Source organism: Sturnira hondurensis, unplaced genomic scaffold, assembly GCF_014824575.4.
Source record: "Sturnira hondurensis isolate 20B ecotype Veracruz unplaced genomic scaffold, ASM1482457v3 Scaffold0004711, whole genome shotgun sequence".
In the NCBI taxonomy this organism is placed as follows: Eukaryota; Metazoa; Chordata; class Mammalia; order Chiroptera; family Phyllostomidae; genus Sturnira; species Sturnira hondurensis.
The window spans coordinates 1,397,552-1,417,450 of NW_028077342.1; the positions used below are offsets into that span (position 1 = coordinate 1,397,552).

Consider the following 19,899-nt stretch of genomic DNA (forward strand, 5'->3'; position numbering starts at 1 on the left):
TGAAGGTGAGTGAATGGGAGGCTCGCTGGTCACTTGGCTCAAAATAATAGGGAACTGGGTGACAGGCCCTGAAAAGGTATGTGGCAGCAGCCAGAGAAATGGAGGGAGGTACAGGGCTGAGCTGGCTGCTGCTACCCTTCTGCGCACTTGAATTCTTTAAGACCTTTCTTCTAGAATGACACAGCTCCAAATTCTCTCGAGGATTTAGGCAAGCGGGTGTGGACCATTGGGTTAGTTTTCACATTTTCTCTTTCCATGGCCACAACTCCCATACCTGTCAAATGCCAGACCATCACCACCCTTCCTGATAGCCAACCACACTACTACCCAGCCCCCTGCCCCCACACCAGACACAGAAGCCACCAGGGTTTATTTTGTTGATGATTTTATTGTGGAGGATAATACAAGAAGGCAGCTCTGAATGAGTGGGAGGAGCTCTAGTGCCCTCTACCTACCTGGGTCCCCAAGAGGTTTTAGGGGGTGTCGTGGATGTCTGGGTACACTGCAAGATTACAATTTGTGTTGGAGGTAGCTAATCAAAGCAGGGGGGATATCCAGGTGGTCAATGGCTTGCAGTTTGCTGGCCTGGTGCAGAGCTCTGCGGATAACTAACCGGGCCTGTGACAGCAGTGTCCGTGGAGTGGCTACGGCAAGGAGAAATGGGTCATGAGAAGCAATCATAAGGGCAAGTCTCCCACCCAAGGCCATATTCATCCTGCCCTCACTACTGTAGCCCTAAATGTCCTCTTGCTTCTAAGAAATGCCACCCCCCTCCAATGTATGGTACCAATAGGAACACACTGGGACCTAGAGGGCGCATGCTCAAGGCCACAAGGCAGTCGCTGGCAGAGCCAGAATACGATATCAGGCTTCCGCTACCCGCCTACCTCATGTTAGTGATCTTGTCCCTAATAAGGAATGTGTAACCTCTTCTCCACAGGTCCTCCAGTAGTGAGAGGATGATGGTGCTTTCTGCAATTCATACCAGAAGGACTGGCTTGGGGGATGATTTGGAGATGGGGGACCTGAGACCTTCACACCAGGAAGCTTATAGGATTGACCCACTTGACACTCACCTCGGGCTCGAAGCAATAACAGGATGCCTTTATTACTTTTCCAGTTCAGGTCCAGGAGAACAGATGGAAGGTAGATGTTAGCACCAAAATCAATTAAGAGCTGGATGTACTCTGGATCGCAATGGTGGTGGAGGCAGGTTTCGAGGACGGTGCGGGGCTGTGGAACACGAGCTAGTAGGTACTGGTCAGTGCAGTTGTAGTTGGGGTCTGCCCCGTACAGCAAAAGTAGGCGGAAACAGTCAAGGTGCCCATAGACTGCAGCCAAAAACAGGGGGCCAGAAAATGAACTCATGCTCAGCACCCAGACTGGTAGTTTAACCTTGACATTTGGATCTGCACCATAACCTAGGAGCTCCTGCAGGATGGCAACAGCACCATCACGCGCGGCTGTGAGCACAGGAGAGCAGTTGTTGTAGATGCTTCCGCTGGGACAGGCGCCGGCTGCCAAAAGCGTGCCCACACAATCCAGATGGCCATGGCTGACGGCGGTAAAGAGTGGTGTCTGTGCCTTCATGTCCAAGCTGTCAACGTCAGCACCATGTGCCAGAAGGACCTGCAAACAACTCAGGTGGCCGCAAGAAGCAGCCAAGTGCAACGGTGTCCCAGGAACACCCCAGCCACTCTTCCTGTTGATGAAACGTTTATAATGCTCCTGGCGCAAAAGTTGGTCTAAGGTTTGGGAGTCGTTTCTGTGCACTGCTTCACTGAGAGCCTGCTTCTGCTCCATGTCCGTGTCATCCTCCTCTTTGTTGGGCTGCAGGAGGGAGAACATTTTGCTGATGTCCATGAAGTTCATGTTGCCTTATGGGAGCAGAACTATCCTCATCATGAGGAGAAGATGCCAGGTCTGTGGATGACAAAAGAAGGGGAGAAAGACTGAGGGTCCCCATCAAAAGCCTGGATACCAGCCTTTGCCCTTCCCCCCATCCTTCACCATCAGGTTCTTCACTCATGGGTCCCCGGCTTATAACTCCTATTCCATGTTATTTTAAGCCACAGAGACCGCTGCCAAAACAGATCAGGCCTTTTCACAGCTTGGTGCCTTTGAATATGCTGTTCTGTCTGCCCTTCAAACTGCTACATCTGGGAAGCCCTGCCTAATCTCCTCCTCCCCCTGCTCAGGGATTCCCAAAGATCACAAGTTGACTTTAGCTATGAACTTTCACACCACAATTCCACTTGTCTGGGCTTCATTACTGTGTAAAAGCCATGATGAGGACCTCCACATTCATCTTGTATTCCTCCACTCCCCACAGGACTTATATCATGGCTGGGGATTTGGTAGATGCATCTTCCTTAGTTCAGAATGTGTAAGCTAATGAGAGGGCCATGGCCTGCAGTTTCTAGGCCAACAGAATGGTGCTTTGTGATGTTAAGCTCGCATCCCTGAGCATTCTGACCCCACCTCTTAGCCTTTGAGATGAAGTGCAACCTCTTCACAGCCCCTCATACGTGACCTCCCCTCAGACTCATACCTCATGCTTCAGTCAACAGAATGGGTGGGGGTGACATTTGCTGATTAAATAAAGAGGTGGCATTACAGAGAACCCACTTTAAGTAAAATGGAGTCGAAGAGATGGCAGGAAATAGTGGAGGTGTCCAGGGCAAGTCCTCTTCTTTGGTGACAACTGCATTCTGCCCTAAGACTGTTCCAATCCAGGACTGTTTGATTAGTGGCACCTCCTTGAAACCCATGGCTTCCCCATCCCTCTGGGTCAAGTCTTTTCCCACCCTCTCTGCCCCACCTGGCCTATAACTTTGCCTGAACCCTCACCTCACCTACTCCCATTATCCCCAGACCCTGTGAAATCATCCATGACACAATGACTGACTCAAGGTAACTCTGACCTTAACAGTCCTGTTTCTAGTGTTTAAAGTCAGTCGCCCACCTCAGTTTGTAATGTCAGCAGGATAAGCTGATAGGGTTTCCAGAGCCCAACTCTCCCCACTCTCTCATTACCTGCAGCTGTGGCCTCAGGGCCACACACCACCTTTTAATTACTGTTCACCCCCCACCTTTGTGAGCCTGGGACCTCAAGCACACACCTCAAAAACTTTCTCACCTTTAGACCCCACCTCACTCACAAGCATCAACTTCATATATGGTCTTAATATTTACCGTATTTTGGGACTATAAGACACACCCACCCCAATTTGGGAGGAATAATAGTTGTTAATGCTGCTGTTGAGTTCTGTTTATGTTTACATTGGTGAAATATTATGTTATTTATGTTATTGAATATTTTACCGCCTTTTTTGCTTCAACATTTTTTTCCTACTCTAAAACCTAGGTGCGTCTTATGATCTGAAAAATATGTTACTCATTTTGGGGTGCAATTTTAAGAGGATTTTAGAAATAAGGCAGACCTAAGGTGGCAAGTTAGCAACCCCAGACCTTAGCTGAGTAATTTTGGGCAGGACTCCTCCTGTCTTTGGACTCAGTTTCCTTTTCGGCAAGACAGAAAGAATAGCCCCTTGCCTCATGAGTCTGTTAAGGGAAGAGAGCTACCATATATTAGATCTGTTGCCTGAAGGGGAGCTTCCTCTCTTCGTACCTTCAATCTCCTCACTGGCTCCTCCCCCTCAACCATCTTAGGAAACAAAATAAAACACTTCTATGGTCCTTTGTCCCACCTCTAGATACCTTTCCCTTCCTCTCTTCTTTAGAAAACATATCCAAAGAGTTGCCTACTGCCTACTTCCCCACCTCTTATTCCTTCCTTCCCCCTCTTCAGTCTGACGCTACTTACCCTCAATCGCTCACTGAGATACCTCTTTTAAAAAGTCATCCTTGTGGTTAAATCTACTGGCTGCTTCTCAGATATTTCCTTCTCAGACTTTCCTGGGACATCTGTCCCCACTGACCACTTCCTCCGACATGGTCCTCCCTTAGATTCCTGGTCAGCATGCTTTCCTGATTTTTCTCCCCTTTGCTCTCCCTTGAAAGTTATTTCCCTAGTTCTCTCCTTGATCCTCTTCTTTTCAGTCCTATAGCTGTTGCTGTCATATTTATCAGCTCTCTCTTTAGCAAAATAGTATACATTCACTGAGTTTCTTCAGGCGCTTCAAAGTCAGCAGATCACACCACCACCAGCTGCCGTATCACAAAACCTGATCCATGACTCAGTTTCCTACCATCCACCTGAACTAAACCGAAAACTCAACTCATCTCTCAGTCCTTTTATACCTTTGTTCCACTCCCATCCAACTGATCAAGTCCTGTGGGTTTTACTTCCCAGAGATCTCTATAACAGGCCGCTGCCCTCAGGCCCATCCCATTGCCAGCACTTTATCTAGGCCCCCATCATCCTCTGCCTTAATTGCTATAGTGGTCTCCTAGCTAGTTTCTCATCTCAATATTTTCTCCACATTGTGGTTGAAATGATTATTTAAAAATACAAACCTTATCTGTGCCACTCATGTTTTAAATCCCTTAATGGCTTCTCTTTCTTTCACAGTATAGCCCTGATGCCTTAGCCTGGCTCAGAGGTCCTTCATGAGCAAATCTTGGCCAACATCTCCAACCTTACTTTCTACTAATCCTGTACTTACACCCTAAGATTCAGCGATAAGAGAAATGATGAACCTCCATGAATATACCTTCTTCTGTCACGTGCATTTTCTTCTGACGGGTTAGTTCCTTCAAGGTCTGTGCTTTTATAGCACTATAGGAGTCATAGTACTGTGTTAAGTGCTTCTATATGGGTCTGTTTTGCTCCAGTGGAGACGAAAGGCCATATGAGGTAGTGGTAAAACGTGCTCTGGTGTTCTGCTTCAGTCCCAGATCCACCACTTGATAGCTGTGTGACCTAGGGCAGATCACTTAATCTTTCTGTGCCCATTTTTTCATCTGTACAGAGAAGGTAATAGTACTACCTGCCTCAGAGGGTGATTGTTAGGATTAAGTGAGTTAATACACATTAAGTGTTTAGAATGGCACCTGAATGGAGTACTCAGTAACTGTTTTTAATGCAATGGTGTTATCCACATTTCCCTATTCCCCATCCCGTTTTTCTACTTCGACCTGAACCAATGAACACACAACTCTCCTGCCCCTTGTCTCCACATTTACATTGCAGCTCCCAGAATCCTCAGCTGTGAGGGCCACGCTGAATTCCATGGGCTTCATTCATGGAAGGTTTCTTTACAAATCATTTCTTCAGACAAAAAGCAAGGACTTCCTTCTCAATATTTTTTTTTTGTGAGGGAGGACTTGTGTCCAGGGAGATGAAAGCAGGAGGTATGCAGGAAAATGCCAGAGGTCTCCCCGGGATCATACAGGGAACCCACAACAGGGTCCATCTAATGAGCCTCCAGAGGGAAATCAAGCCACGGTCCCCGGTTGGCTTGGGCACTTTAGTGGGTTGTGCCTTATTAGATAAGAAAATCTACTCTACTTGTCTAACTTCACCTTGTTGTGGTTTACTAATCAATAGTTATTATGTGACCATGGTGTATACAAGGATCTCCTTCCTGATTCTCAAAGTGCTGTGTGTGTGTGTGTGTGTGTGTGTGTGTGTGTAAAAGAGACATTGGCCCCTATGACAATCTTTGGTCCCATTTGAGAATGATTCTTAATCCATAAAATAAAATTAAATAAAGTAAGGTAAAAATACATAGGCTTAAAGCAAATAAGTTATATTGAGAGACAACTATTAAATACTTAAAAGATTCTGATATAGTAACAAATGTTCCTTATTAATACATTACATAACAAGATCTAGTGATTTCTATGTTGATGAATATAAATGACAATTCCAGAAATCTGCCATGACTGTAATATGATATGAAATGTCTGCTATTTCTTCAGGTGACCAAGTTACATAAACTAGTAATACTGCCATCACTTGCCGCCTGCATTCATCCTTGCAAGAAATGATAAATTTCTAGTCACAGATGAGGGGAATAAAAGGTCCCATCTATATTTTTGCACCCTTGGAAATCTGTCTAAAGCCCTCTTGAGGGTCTATAAATCTAGGTTAAGAGCTCCTAGTGGAGAGTGGCTAGTTTCTACAGGCCCCGGAAGAGTCCCCAGGCATTAGTAGCGCATTTCTTAGACTCACCTTTCCCACATCCTGAGGAGCTCTGTCTGCCTTTCTGCCCTGAGACCACCCTGCTGCATCCCCCCCACACACACTCACAAATACCACACAAGGACACAAAGACAAATCTCAACAGTCTCTGAATTGTATAAGGTTCATTTATCTCAAGAAGTAGGTCCATTTGGACTCCAAAGCCTAGGCAGACTCAGCAGGAAGCTGTCATCATATCCCTCTTTCCCCCTGTGGGTAGGTTTACCTACAGACCTCCCAAGTGCCCCCAGAAACCACATACAATGGGAACAACCCATGGGCCTGCAGGCTCACTACTCCATGGCAGCATTGTGGGGTCCTAGGCTGCAGGTACTCACCAGGCTTCTGCCTGCGGCTGCACTGCCCAGAGTTGCCACTGTTCCCACCTCTCTAAGAACCACTGGGCCCTGGTGGTTCGTCCTTGGGGAGCCCCTGCTACCCCAAGGCTGGAGCAGGAGATACTCTCAGTTCCCACTGTTAGCACTGCCTAAAGGCTAGGCGTCAGCCCCTGGGCTGACTAGGTTCATAAAGGCTAATTTTAGGTTGCCCTCCACCCCCCTCCCAGGGCCGTGTTATCTTACTAGTGCCATTCTGGGAGTGATCTCAGCCAGAGGAGGGGGGCCATTCCATGGGGAAGTCCTGGAAGGACTGACTGACATACAGACAGGTGCCTGGCGAGGTCAGGGCTCATGCTCCCAATGTGTCCCTGTGTACCCCTGCCCACCATTCAAGTGGGCTACATGACTAGACCCCTGAGCTTCTTTCCTCTGGGCCACACCTGCCTTTGGTCAGGAGACTCTTTTTCCCTCCCTAACGTAGCCTCTCTGGATTTCCTTCTTCTTTCCTGAAGGTCCATCAAGATCCCCCCACCCCCACTCCCAAGAGCAGTGGGAAGCAGAGACCTCCATACTGGAATGTGTACCAACAAGGTTTTCTGAAGTTCAATAAGGTCCTGATCATGTATAAAGTCCTCCTCAGTCCACTCACCCACCAGGCCCAGCCTGAAGAAAATGCCCATAGCTCTCCCACTCTTCTCACACCTAAGGCATCAAACCAGATCAAAATGATTTGTACGAATGCCACTTTTTTTCCAGAAGTCAAATTATAACCAAAAGCATCTGATGATTTAAGTTATATAAGCCAAAGACCAAACAGTGGAAAGAGAAGGATCAGAGAAGATGCAACAAGAAATCACTTTACTGCTTTAACATGAAAGGAACAAGGCAACTATCAAAAAAAGGTAAATTAAGAAATGGTTCCTACTTACAAATGGAAAAAAACTCAAAATAAGCTAGTTCTTTAAAAATACAAAATTTAACAATACAGAATTGGCTTACCTATTTACAGGATGTAAGTAAAAAAGACTATTTACATATAAAAAAAGGACAGCCAAAATGATTTACTGTTTTTCCTCTAATGAGGAAGACTGTTCTGTGCTCCCAGTTTAGCTATGTCTGGATAAGAAATCAAGGAGCTATACTGGCTCTCCTGTGCTACTTCTCACTGTTATATTAAAAGGCACCTCTTTCGCACAGAGAAAAGTAACTAATGAGGCGAGCCTTTAGAAAGGTGTTTACAACTGGATTTGGTAGTACAGAGATGGCTCTTTCACTAAGGTATCTCATTTTTTAGTGTAAACCAGACACAGAGTATTTGGACACCTTGGGTGAGAACCCGGATTCTGTTGGCGATGGGATTCTGAAAATGCTGACGATGTACACTGCATGACCCAAACTGCCGGAGGCCTACCCTCCCCCAGCAGGTGAAAGTGGATAAACCATGACTGAATATCGACTAGGAAAATGTACAGAGAGTGTCATCAATCCCAAGGGGAAAATCTGGAGTTTAAACAAAAAGAAACTCATCCCGTACCCAAGGAGTAATTAGGCTTACTGGAAAAATGGGCTTTGAAAAGTGTACATTAGCACAAAGTGATACACCGGCCAAATTATAAAAGTTGTGCCAACTGTATCTAAAAATCCACAAACTTGATGTGATAGCTAGAGAAGCAAAACCACCAGTTTTCACAAAAAACCTAAGAGTAGGCCTGTTTCAGGAAAACTTGGACGGGCCCACAGGCCACATGTAAGCTGGGTCTAAAGCACTAACATTTTCAATTGTCTCCTGAACTGATATTGAGAATGCTAATAATCTGTGCTATTCATTCAGACTCCACAAATTTGGAACTGATCATTTTAGAATGCAGCTGGTTCAAGTTTACTAATGGACTATATGAAAAGGGGAGTTGGCTAAGTGGGTATTATAGAACCCAGTTGGGGTGTGGGTTGGACAAAGCGAGTGTAATTTAAGAGAATTATTCCCTTGTATGTTCTAAATCATCAAGGACTCATGCACCCATGTTAATAGTTAAGGAACATTATGATTTATTTCTCAAATGTCAGGGTCTTTATTGGCAATAACAATAGCTTACATCCGATGAGTAAACATACACGAAAGTGAAATTTTCTTTTAAACCACTCTGTAAGTCAGTTATCTGTTACACACCGTCTCTCCGACCCCTCCCTCAGCAGGATCTTAATTCACCACTATGATAACATTTCCACTTCGTTCTCATGCTACAGCAGTGAGGGGGGTGGGAAGTAGGGAAGGAAAATGGAATAGTGGAACCAGTGTAATATATCAGTTCAACATCTCTAAAGTTAAATCCCATTCTAGAACAATAACATATTCTCTCTTGCTTACATTTCAGGCCAGCTTGACACACATATACTGGTTGCTGAATTAGTAAATGCCCTAAATCTCCTTCCAGATTTTTAAGTGGGAGGACGGGTGCCCAGGCCCTGCCCATGTAAACCAATTAGAAAACAGCATAACCTTCTTTGGCACAGGGATTATTGTGGGTGCTACAGGTGCACCCAGCACAGAAGCAGATAAGTAGCTTACTGTTGCTGGGAGCATCCTGCCTCCTCGCTGCTAGCCCTGGAGATGCCTGTGGCCTCAGAGGCACCTGTGGCCTCAGAGGCACCTGTGGCCTCAGAGGCACCCATGGCCTCAGAGATGCCTGGGTCTCCAGAGAAGCCCACATTCTCAGAAATGCTTATGGACTTAAAGCTGCCTATAATCTCAAATTGTTCATACTGGCAGTCGCCACACTGGCATTTTGCTTGATCCTTCTGAGCTTGGAGGCCTCCTTCCCTGGACAAAGCATGCAGGTCTCCCATAAAATCAAGAGGATTGGTCAAAGGACTTTCCGGATGCTGAGATAATAAATCCCCAAAGTGACAGCTGGTAAAGATTTCTTCTGGTGGCTCATCGAGAGCATTCAATTTCTGTTATGGGAGCAAGGAATGGTTGAAAAGAATTATAAACAGGAGAACAACTAGGAAAATATCACACAGACCTGTAGGGATCCTGCGTACTGTTACTTATAATGTATCAAATGACTTTTGTCCTCCCCACTTTACCCTTAATCATTTTTCTTTATCATTTGACATAGTGCTTTAAAAGTCCAACCATTAAAAGATCCTCAAGCCTAGCTGCTGTAGCTCAGTGGATTGAACACAGGCCTTCGAACCAAAGGATCACGGTTTGATTCCCAGTCAGGGCACATGCCTGGGTTGCAGGCCAGTTCCCAGCAGGGGACGCACAGGAGGCAACCATACATCGACATTTCTCTCCCTCTCTCCTTCCCTTCTCCTCTAAAGATAAGCAAATAAACTTTAAAAAAATCCTCAAGGGTCTTATGTATTTATTTATAAAAGTCTTTTTTTCTAATAAATGCAATTTTATTACCGGGAGCAAGAGGGCAAGGGGGAGGCTCAGTAACATTTGTTGAATGTCTCTATGTGCCAGAAACTTTACATACAGCATTACCTCTTATACTCATAAGAATCCTACTAATTAGCTGTATTTTACAGATGAGGAAACTGAGGCTCAGAAAATATAAGTTGGTCACCCAAATTCGCACATTTAGGAAGTGGTAGGGCTGGGATGTGACTCTATTTCTTTTTTAATGCCAAAGCCTATAATCTGTCTATAACCTGTCAGGTACTTCATGCTACCTCCAATGGATATTTGCACTTTCAGGGACAATACAATGATTCAACGATACTTAACTTTCTGGTGGTCATAGGCCCTTTTGAAAATCTGAAGAAAATAATGGAACTACCTTCTTCTCAGAAAACTGCGTGCACGCACATATGTGAGCATGAGATAGCAATATACACAAATTTTAGATATAATTTCAGGGCCATCACAGATGCCCCAAAGGCATCTGTGGACACCTGTGGGCTCATGGACTCCAGTTAAGAGCTCCTGCCCTAGAGAACAGGCATATTCATTTTCTTCCAGATACCATGAAATCAGTTAATCAGTCAATCTGTTCCTGTCTCTATCTTGCTCATGCACTTACATACACAGTGATAACACCTGCAGGGAAAAACTAAATGGGTAGATAGCTGGGGAAGTTTTTTAAACATTTCTTCATCTTATATGCTTTTGTATTGTGTACATTCTAACTTTGCACATTAGTTACCTTTAAAAATTTTCCACAGGGTTGCCCTAACCAGTGTGGCTCACTTGGCTAAGTGTTGTCCTACAAAGTGAAAGGTCACTGGTTTGATTCCCGGTCAGGGCACATGCCTGGGTTGCAGGTTCAATCCTGGGTCGGGGTGCCTTCAAAAGGCAACCAACTGGATGTCTCTCTCTTACATTGATGCTTCTCTCCCTCTGTTTCTCCCTCCCTCCCTCTCTCTAAAAATAAATAAATATATTTTTTTCAAAAAATAAAAAATAAAATTTTGACAGTTTTTTTTTGGTAACAACATTAGGGGCCACTCTTTTCTTCTGTAAAGTAAAACATGATGTTTACCATTATGTATATATTTTTTAAAGCCTTACTTAATTTTTTACTTTATAATCAGAGAATGATCTGATTCTATCTAGAATGAATCTGATTCTCTCTCAGGAATCAGGTAGAAATAAGTTAGATGGCTGAGTCTAGAAGTGACCTGCCTGCTCTGGAGGCCTTGTTGCTAATAGCTAAAAGAGGAGGCAGGGGACCCAGGAAAGTTTTCCTACTTCTCAGTTCTGCCTAGGACTTGGTCTTCCCAGGACTGCTTGCTTCCCTTGTTTCCTATCATTTTAAGTCATGTTTCAATTTTCCTTATCTTTTCAAATTTTTATAGTTTATTTAGTGATTTTAGAAAAAGAGGGGGGAGAGAGACAGAGATAGAGATATACAGATAGATATCTGTTGTTCCATTTAGTGATGCATTCATTGGTTGACTCTTATATGTGCCCTGAGTGGGGACTGAACCTGCAACCTTGGCATATGAGGACAATGCTCTAATTAACTGAGCTACCTGGCCAGGGCCTCCTCTTCTTGTTTTAAAAATCCTCACCCAAAGACATATGTATTGATTTTAGTGAGAAAGGAAGCAGGAGAGAGGGGGGAAGAAAGAAAAAGAGAAAGAAAGCAGTTTTCTGCTTTCTGAAGCAGAAAACGAGAATTTTTATAAGATTTTCCTAATTTAAAATATTACAATTCCATTGTTCTTACCAGTATATGCAATATGTTATACTCATGCTCTTGACAGATAACAAACACCAAGTATGACTTCCCTGTTGTTCCCTCTTGTTTCTCCTAGTAATTACATCCAAATCAAAAAGGAAACCAATCCACCTGTTTCACTAGCTAAGCGTGGTATCTACAACATTCTATGGGGAGTAAGAAAAAGAGTTGTGCCTCAGACTCTGTATACCCAGGACACCTTGGAAGCCAGAAAGTATAACAAGCCAGCCAGGCACCTTCTCACAAGTACCAAATCAACTCCAAGTGGGCTGGGCCTACACAGGATGGGAAAGAGGGGCTCATTTTGAGACTTTTCCCAGAACCATTTCTCGTTTGTGGACACCTACCTGCAGCACTTTCTGTTTCTCAATTTCCAGGAGGCTCTCTATCACACTTTGCTGGGGATGTAGCCCTTTGTCAAAGCGATTATACATTCCACACCAGAACCTTGAATAAACAAAAAGAAAAAAGTGCATGAGTTTAGCTGGAGGAATAGAAAAGAAATTACTAGGAATAGAAAGAAATTACTATTTCTTTCCTTATGTCAAGAAAATATTACCCTGGTAGGTGGGCACATATCAAAAATAAGGTAATTTTAATGACATTAAAAAGACTGGAGATGCTCATAACTGAAGAGTAAAGTTCAAAGCAGAAAGAACTCTGCTGAAAGAGATACTTCGGATGTGAGCAAATTTGAGCGTCTTTTTAAAAACTAAGTGGAACTTTTAAAAAACATTTTACTTATGTTATTTTTACAGAGGGGAAGGGAGGGAGAAAGCGGGAGAGAAACATCAATGTGTGGTTGCCTCTGGGGCACCCCCTACTGGGGACCTGGCCCACAACCCAGGCATGTGCCCTGACTGGGAATAGAACTGGTGACCCTTTGGTTTGCAGGCTGGTGCTCACTACACTGAGCCACACCAGCTAGAGCAGGTGAAACTTTTTAGTTTGAAAAAATATAGATTCACATGCAGTTTTAATAGTTAATAGGGGATGATATGAGTAAGATGGCAAATTTGGAAGCTCCAGGTCCTAATTCTCACATGGAAACAATAAGTAAATAAAAATAAAACAGATGGACCAAAGTGACTTTGTGAGAACTCGAAAAAATGTAAGAAGCTAGAGCAATCGAGTGAATGCCTAACCAAAACAAACTGTATCCAGAATTTTATCATATTTTTAAAAGATTTTATTTATTTATTTTTAGAGAGTGGGGCAGGGATGGAGAAAGAGAGGGAGAGAAATATCAATATGTGGTTGCCTCTCACCTATCCCCACCCACCAGGGACCTGGCCTGCGACCCAGACATGTGCCCTGACTAAGAATCAAACCAGTGACCCTTTGGTCCATAGGCACTCAATTCACTGAGCCACACCAGCCAGGGCTTTACTCAAATTTTTAGAAAAATTCATAGTGCTTTTGCTCATCCTTGCCCGCCATATCCTCAGTGCAGCACAGTGTAAATGGGAGAACTGTGCTCAGTTTCCACTTTCTCCATCAGGATGCAAGGAAAAGACTGAGAGTTACTTGCAATGTTCTGGCTTGTCTATGGGCTGCCCAAAGGATTAATTCCTGTCTCCCCTGCCATGAAGCACTAACTGGAATGGTCAAAGCAGTGGCAGGTGAGAGGTGCAGGGATTGTGCCAACACTCAGTGCCTTGGGGCAAGAGATTATGGACAGAGGAATACAATAGAACTTCCAAGGCTTATAAGAGAAGCAGTGGTGAAGCTCTTCAGAAAACTAGTACATGTAAAAGTACTTGAGTATATGGGGAATGGGATTAAAAGCATATGCACAAGCCCAGAGGAGATACGTGTCCAGAAAAGGTTTAAATGGACCCTGAACTTTTAAACTGGGTTGATTAGTATAGACCTTCCCTTGAATGGAGACAAGTCCTCAAAGACTGGGCGCAGTATCAAATTTTTAAATGCCCAAATTTCAAGAAAAGATGATGAATCATACAGAGAAACAGAGACACATAGTCCATTCAAAGGAATGAAACAAATACCCAGAAACCTTAAAAAGTAGCAGGCCTTTGGCTTACTTGACAAAACATTTAAAACTGCTTTAAATATGTTTATTGAGCTCAAAGAGGACAAAGACAAATAAACAACGTAAAGAAAATGATTTAGAATCAAAATAAGAATGTCGTTAAAGAAATAAATATGTTAAAGAAAGAACCAAACAGGAATTCGGGAGTTAAGAAACAAAAACACTAAATTGGAATATTCACTAGCTAGGCCCAACACAAATTTAATTAGACAGAGGAAAGAATTGGCAAACTTGAAGACAGGTCATTTGAAAATAATGAGTCTGGGGAACCAAAAGAAAAAAGAATGAAGGAAAGTAAACAGAGGGACTTCTGGCCAAGATGGAAGCGTAGGTGGAACACTGTACCTCCTCTCACAACCAAGTTTATGAACAACAAATATTTGAAAACTAGAATGAAACCAAAACAGAGAGAAAATTAAACTGTACTGAAGTCCTACAACAACAAACCATTCATCTAGACCGGTATGAGGGGCGGAGCCAGCAGGTCCTACAGGAAAACGAGGCTGGACAGACTCAGGTGCACAAGCAGTGGTTGGCAGATCCCAGGCATGGGATGGCAACAGGAAGACCCAGCTGGGGTGCAAGGCAGCTGGCTGACCGTGGTCACACATTCACGCGCAGATAAACCAGGTGAAAAAACTAACATTGAGACAGACCGTACAATGCAGGGCCCCAGCACTGAGAAATAAAGCCTGAAAGCACCAACTGGAAAAACTTTCGGGGGTCGAGGTGCCAGGAGAGGCTCCCAGGCTCACAGAGAGTTCACTGGAGAGATCCACAGGGTCCTGGAGGGTGCACAAGCCCACACATCTGGGAATTAGCACCAGAAGGACCAAATTTGCTGGTGGGAAGCAGCAGAGGGGACCAAAATCTGAGAGAGCAGAAAAAACGCTATTGCCCCTCTCTGACCCCGCCCCCACATACAGCGTCACAAACCAGTGACTTGGGTCACCCCACCCTCATGAGCACCTAAGGCTCTGTCCCTCACAAGTAACAAGAGCAAACAGACCAAAACATTATGGCTCAAGAAGAACAGCTCAAAGCCCCAGAGCCAATACTTCTAAGTGACCAAGAAATAGCCAACCTATCAGATGCACAGTTCAAACCACTGGTGATCAAAACAAACAAACAAACAAACAAAGAACCAAAAAAACCAAAAAACACTGGTGATCAGGATGCTCACAGAACTGGCTGATTTTGGTCACAAATTAGATGAACAAATGAAGGCTTCACTAAGTGAAATGAAGGGAAATGCACAGGGAAACAATAGTAATGGGAAGAAAACTGGGACCCAAATCAGTGGAGTTGCCCAGAAGGAAGAAAAAAATGATCAAACAGAAAACAATGAAGAAACAAGAATTCAAAAAAATGAAGAGACTTAGGAACCTCCAGGACATTGTTAAATGTTCCAACATCTGAATTATAGGGGTACCAGAAGGGAAAGAGGAACAGTAACAAGTGGAAAACTTATTTGAACAAATAATAAAGGAGAACTTCCCCAGTCTGGCAAAGGAAATAGATTTCCAGGAAATCCAGGAAGCTCAGAGAGTCCCAAAGAAGGTGGACCCAAGGAGGAACACACCAAGGCATATCATAATTACATTAGCCAAGATGAAAATGGAGAGAATCCTAGAAGCAGCAAGAGATAAGGGGATAGTCACCTACAAAGGAGTGCCCATCAGACTGTCAGCGGATTGCTCAAAGGAGACCTTACAGGCAAGAAGGGGCTGCAAAGAAGTATTCCAAGTCATGAAAGCCAAAGACCTACAGCCAAGATTGCTCTATCCAGCAAAACTTTCATTTAGAATGGAAGGACAGATAAAGTGCTTCTCAGATAAGGTCAAGTTCAAGGAGTTCATCTTCACCAAGCCCTTATTATATTAAATGTTAAAGGGACTTATCTAAGAAAAAGAAGATAAACAATATGAACAGTGAAAGGACAGCAAACTCACAGTTATTAACAACCACACCTCACCTGGCTGGTGTAGCTCAGTGGATTGAGCACAGGTCTGCGACCCACACGATCGCGGTTCAATTCCCAGTCAGGGCACATGCCTGGGTTGCAGGCCAGCTCCCAGCAGGGGACTCACGAGAGGCAACCATACATTGATGTTTCTATCCCTTTCTCCTTCCCTTCCCCTCTAAAGATAAATAAATAAAATCTTTAAAAAAAAAAAACAACCACACCTCAAACAAAAGCAAACCAAGAGGACAGCTAGATCAGGAGCGGAAACATAGAAATGGAGATCACATGGAGGGTTAGCAACAGGGGAGTGGGAGGAGAAGAAGTGGGGAGAAGGTACAGAGCATAAGTAGCATAGACGGTAGGCAGAAAATAGACAGGGGGAGGACAAGAATAGCATAGGAAATATAGAATCTAAAGAACTTGTGACACATGGACATGAACTAAAGGGGGGGAATGGGTGTGCAGGGTGGAGGGGAATGAAGGAGGGGAATGGGACAACTGTAATGGTATAATCAATAAAATATATTTAAAAAGAAAGTAAACAGAGCCTAAGAGAATCATGGACAATATGAATTATACCAATACAGGCATAATAGGAGTCTCAGAAAGGGAAGAGGAATGGGAAAGGGTGTAGGGGCTATCTGAAGAAATAATGGCCGAAAACTTCCTAAATTTAAGGACAAAAATTAATATAGAGTATAGGAAGCTCAGCAATTTTCAAGTAAGATAAATCCAAATAGATCCCCACCAAAACACATTAAAATGAAACAGTTTCTCAAAGACAAAGAGAGAATCTTGACAGTAGCAAAAGAAAAGTGACTTCTTAAATATGAGAGAGCCATTAAAAGATTAACAGTGAGACTTCCAGAAAGATGGCAACATAGGTAATCATGGCTTGCCTCCTTGCACAACGACATCCAAAATACAACTAAACTATAGAAGAGCCATCACTCAGAACTGGCATAAAGCAAGTTGAATGGGAGTCCAACAACTATGGAAGTAAAGAAACCACATCCATTCAGAATGGTGGGAGGGGCGGAAATGAAAAACTGGCTCATCCCATACCCACATGTACTAGATAAAAATTCAGGAGGGATATCTTGGGAACGAGGAGTTCAAGCCCGAAACCAGGCCCCACAGCGCAGGGTTCCAGTGCCAGGAAGGTGAGTCCCCACAACTTCTGTCTTCAAAACCAGCAGGGATTGAGTTAGTGCAAAAACTTCTGAAGTCCCAAGCAGTTCCTCTTAAAGAACCCACACATGAACTTACTCAGACTCACTCCCTCTGAGCCCCAGCACTGGTGAAGAAGCTTGAAAGGTATCAGTGGCACACAGGGAGGAACTGAAATGAAATGTCTGGCATCAAGGGGAGCACTAGGGGCAGCTTTCTCCCTCCAGAAAGGTGGGCAGAGGTTCTAAACCCTTTCCCCACAGGGCCACAGAGCTGGCAGGTAGGTGGCATATCTGAGGCTCCATTGACCTGGCTAACACTGTTTGCCCCACCTTGAAGATTCCTTGAGGCTCCAGCCCACCCAAATTATGGGCCCACCCAAGCTGTGAACAGTTTCTTTTCCATATGAATGGCTGGTCTTGGCTCATGCTTCACAACTTCCTAAATTCTCTCAAACAAGCTATAGCTGGCCTCAATGAACCCTCAGCCCCCACACCTCTTGCTAAGTGGCCCCAGCCCCGGCACTAGTAGAAGCCAGCCTAGGTTCACAGCTTGAATTCACCTGGGAACCTCCAAGCCCAGCACAAGTAGCAGTCATCTGTAGATTGCTTTGTAACTCAAGCAGGGTGCTCCCAGGAAGAACACAAGTGGAACTCCACCACCCTGCCCCTGCACAGCTGATTCTCCATGGTGGGTGGAAGTTGATGGTCAGTGGCCACAGCCAGTCCTTGCCCCTAACTGGTCTGGGTAAATCCCTCCCATTGATCTACCAACAGCAACCAAGGCTAAACTACAAGAGGAAGGTGTACTCAGCCCACACAAAGGGCACATTTCAAGTACCCAGCTTGAGATGGGTAATAGGGAAGGCTGTGCCACTGGGCACTGCAGGACACACCTACTACATTAGGCCATGCTACCAAGACATGGAGTTATAGCAGTTCCAACTAATACATAGAAAAAACACAGGGAGGCTGCCAAAACAAGGAGACAACGAAACGTGGCCCAAATGAAAGAACAGACCAAAACTCCAGAAAAAGAGCTAAACAAGATGGAGATAAGCAATCTATCAGATGCAAAGCACAAAACACTGGTAATAAGGATGCTCAAAGAACTTAGTGAGGATATCAGCAGCATAAAAAGATCCAGTCAGAAATGAAGGATACAATAATTGAAATAAAGAACAATTTACAGGGAAACAGTAGAGTGGATGAAGCCAAGAATCAAATCAATGATTTGAAACCTAGGGAAGCAAAAAACAGCCAATTAGAACAACAAAAAGAAAAAAGAATCCCCCCAAATGAGGGTCATGACTGTTGTGGCTCAGTGGATTGAATGCTGGCCTGCAAACCAAAGGTCACAGGTTTGATTCCCAATCTAGGACACATGCTAGGATTGCAGGCCACGTCCCCAGTAGGGGGCATGCAAGAGGCAACCACACATTGATGTTTCTCTCCTTCTCTTTTCCCTTCTCTAAAAATAAAGAAACAAAAAAAATTGGAATAGTATTAAGCAGCCTCTGGGACAACTTCAAGAGTTCCCACAACTGCCCTGGATAGTATGGCTCAGCAATTGAGTGCTGGCCTGTGAATCAAAGGGCTGCTGGTTTGATTCCCAGGCTAGGGAACATGCCTGGGTTGCCAGCCAGGTCCCCAGTGTGGGGTGCACGAGAGGCAACCACACATTGATCTTTCTCTCCCTCTCTTTCCTTCTCCCTTCCCCTCTCGAAAAAATAAATAAAATACTTAAAAAAATTTTAAAGTTGAAAGAGTTCCAACATTCACATCATATGGGTGCCAGAATGAGAAGAGAAAGAGCAAGAAATTGGAAATTTATTTTAAAAAATAATGAAATGAAACTTCCCTATTTTGATGAAGGAAATAGACATGTAAGTCCAGGAAACACAGAATCCCAGACAAGAAGAATGGAAAGAGGCCCACCCCAACACACACCATAATTAAAATGGCAAAGTTTAAAGATAAAGAGAGAATCTTAAAAGCAGCAAGAGAAAAGCCATTAGTTACATACAGGGAAGTGCCCATAACTTTGCAGTCTAGAAAGAATTGGCAAGAAATATTCAAAGTTGTGAAAAACAGGGTCCTACAGCCAAGATTGCTCTACCCAGGAGAGCTATCCTTTAGACTTGAAGGGCAGATAAAGAGCTCCCCAGACAAGAAAAAAACTAAAGGATTTCATCATCACCAAACCATTATTATATGAAATGTTAAAGGGACTTATTTAAGAAAATGAAGATCAAAACTATGAACAATAAAATGGCAATAAATACATGCCTATCAACAATTGAGTCTAAACAAACAAACTAAGCAAACAAGAAGAACAGAGACAGAACCATGGATACAGAGTGTTTTGATGGTTGCCAGATTGAAGGAGTATATGGGAGAACAGGTGAAGACGTGAGAAAGAGGGTTAAGAAGTATAAATTGGTAGCTACAGAATAGCCATGTGGATGTAAAGCACAGTATAGGAAATGAAGGAGCCAAAGAACTTATATGCATGACCCATGGACATGAAGAAAGTGGGGGAATTGCCTGAGGAAGTTGGGGATGCTGGCTGGAGGGAGCCCAAGAAGGAAAAATTAGGACAACTGTAATAGCATAAATCAATAAATGTAATTTTTAAAAATAAATAAAAAGAAAAGAAAAATAAAGAATATAATCTTTACCCAAGTGAGATTTATTCCTAGGCAAGAATGAATTAACATATGCAAAAATAATCAATGTAATATACTGCATTAACAATAATTGGGAAAAAACACATGATAATCAGAAAAAAATGTGACAAAATTCAACACCCTTTCATGATAAAAAATACTCAATGTATATACTAGAATAGAGGGAGAGTATCTCAATGTAGTAAAGGTCATATATGAAAGATGAAAGACTGAAAGCATTTCAAGATAAGGAACAAGGCAAGGGTGCTTATTCTTGCCACTTTGTTTTATACAGGACTGGTGGTCCTATCCAAAGCAATTAGGCAAGGAAAATAAATAAAGGCTTCCAAATCGGAAAGGG

At 43.6% G+C, this 19,899-nt stretch overlaps 2 protein-coding genes across 2 annotated transcripts in view; both read right to left on the bottom strand.

Moving 5' to 3' along the window:
- Window positions 1–398: 398 nt before the first annotated feature.
- ASB12 (ankyrin repeat and SOCS box containing 12) lies at window positions 399–6,641 on the bottom strand. The gene is made up of 3 exons (XM_037045993.1): window positions 6,487–6,641; window positions 1,077–1,923; window positions 399–644 (listed from the first exon to the last, which is right to left on the bottom strand). Exons 2-3 carry the CDS (start codon window positions 1,870–1,872, stop codon window positions 511–513), a joined length of 930 nt encoding a protein of 309 aa, XP_036901888.1. The 5' UTR covers window positions 1,873–1,923; window positions 6,487–6,641; the 3' UTR covers window positions 399–510.
- Window positions 6,642–9,048: 2,407 nt separating this feature from the next.
- Window positions 9,049–19,899, bottom strand: part of MTMR8 (myotubularin related protein 8) — a 73,148-nt gene continuing 62,297 nt past the window's right edge. Inside the window, exons 13-14 of the mRNA XM_037046000.1 lie at window positions 12,005–12,128; window positions 9,049–9,438 (exon numbers count right to left, since the gene is read on the bottom strand). Of these exons, the coding sequence (XP_036901895.1) occupies window positions 9,049–9,438; window positions 12,005–12,128 (514 nt within the window). The remainder of the gene's footprint in view (window positions 9,439–12,004; window positions 12,129–19,899) is intronic.

Excerpts from the sequence above, each read along its gene's own strand:
- ASB12 (XM_037045993.1), bottom strand. The coding sequence starts at position 1,872 with ATGAACTTCATGGACATCAGCAAAATGTTCTCCCTCCTGCAGCCCAAC. Across the intron at positions 645-1,076 it reads GTTATTGCTTCGAGCCCGAG|CCACTCCACGGACACTGCTG; the intron begins GTGAGTGTCAAG and ends TCCTTGCCGTAG.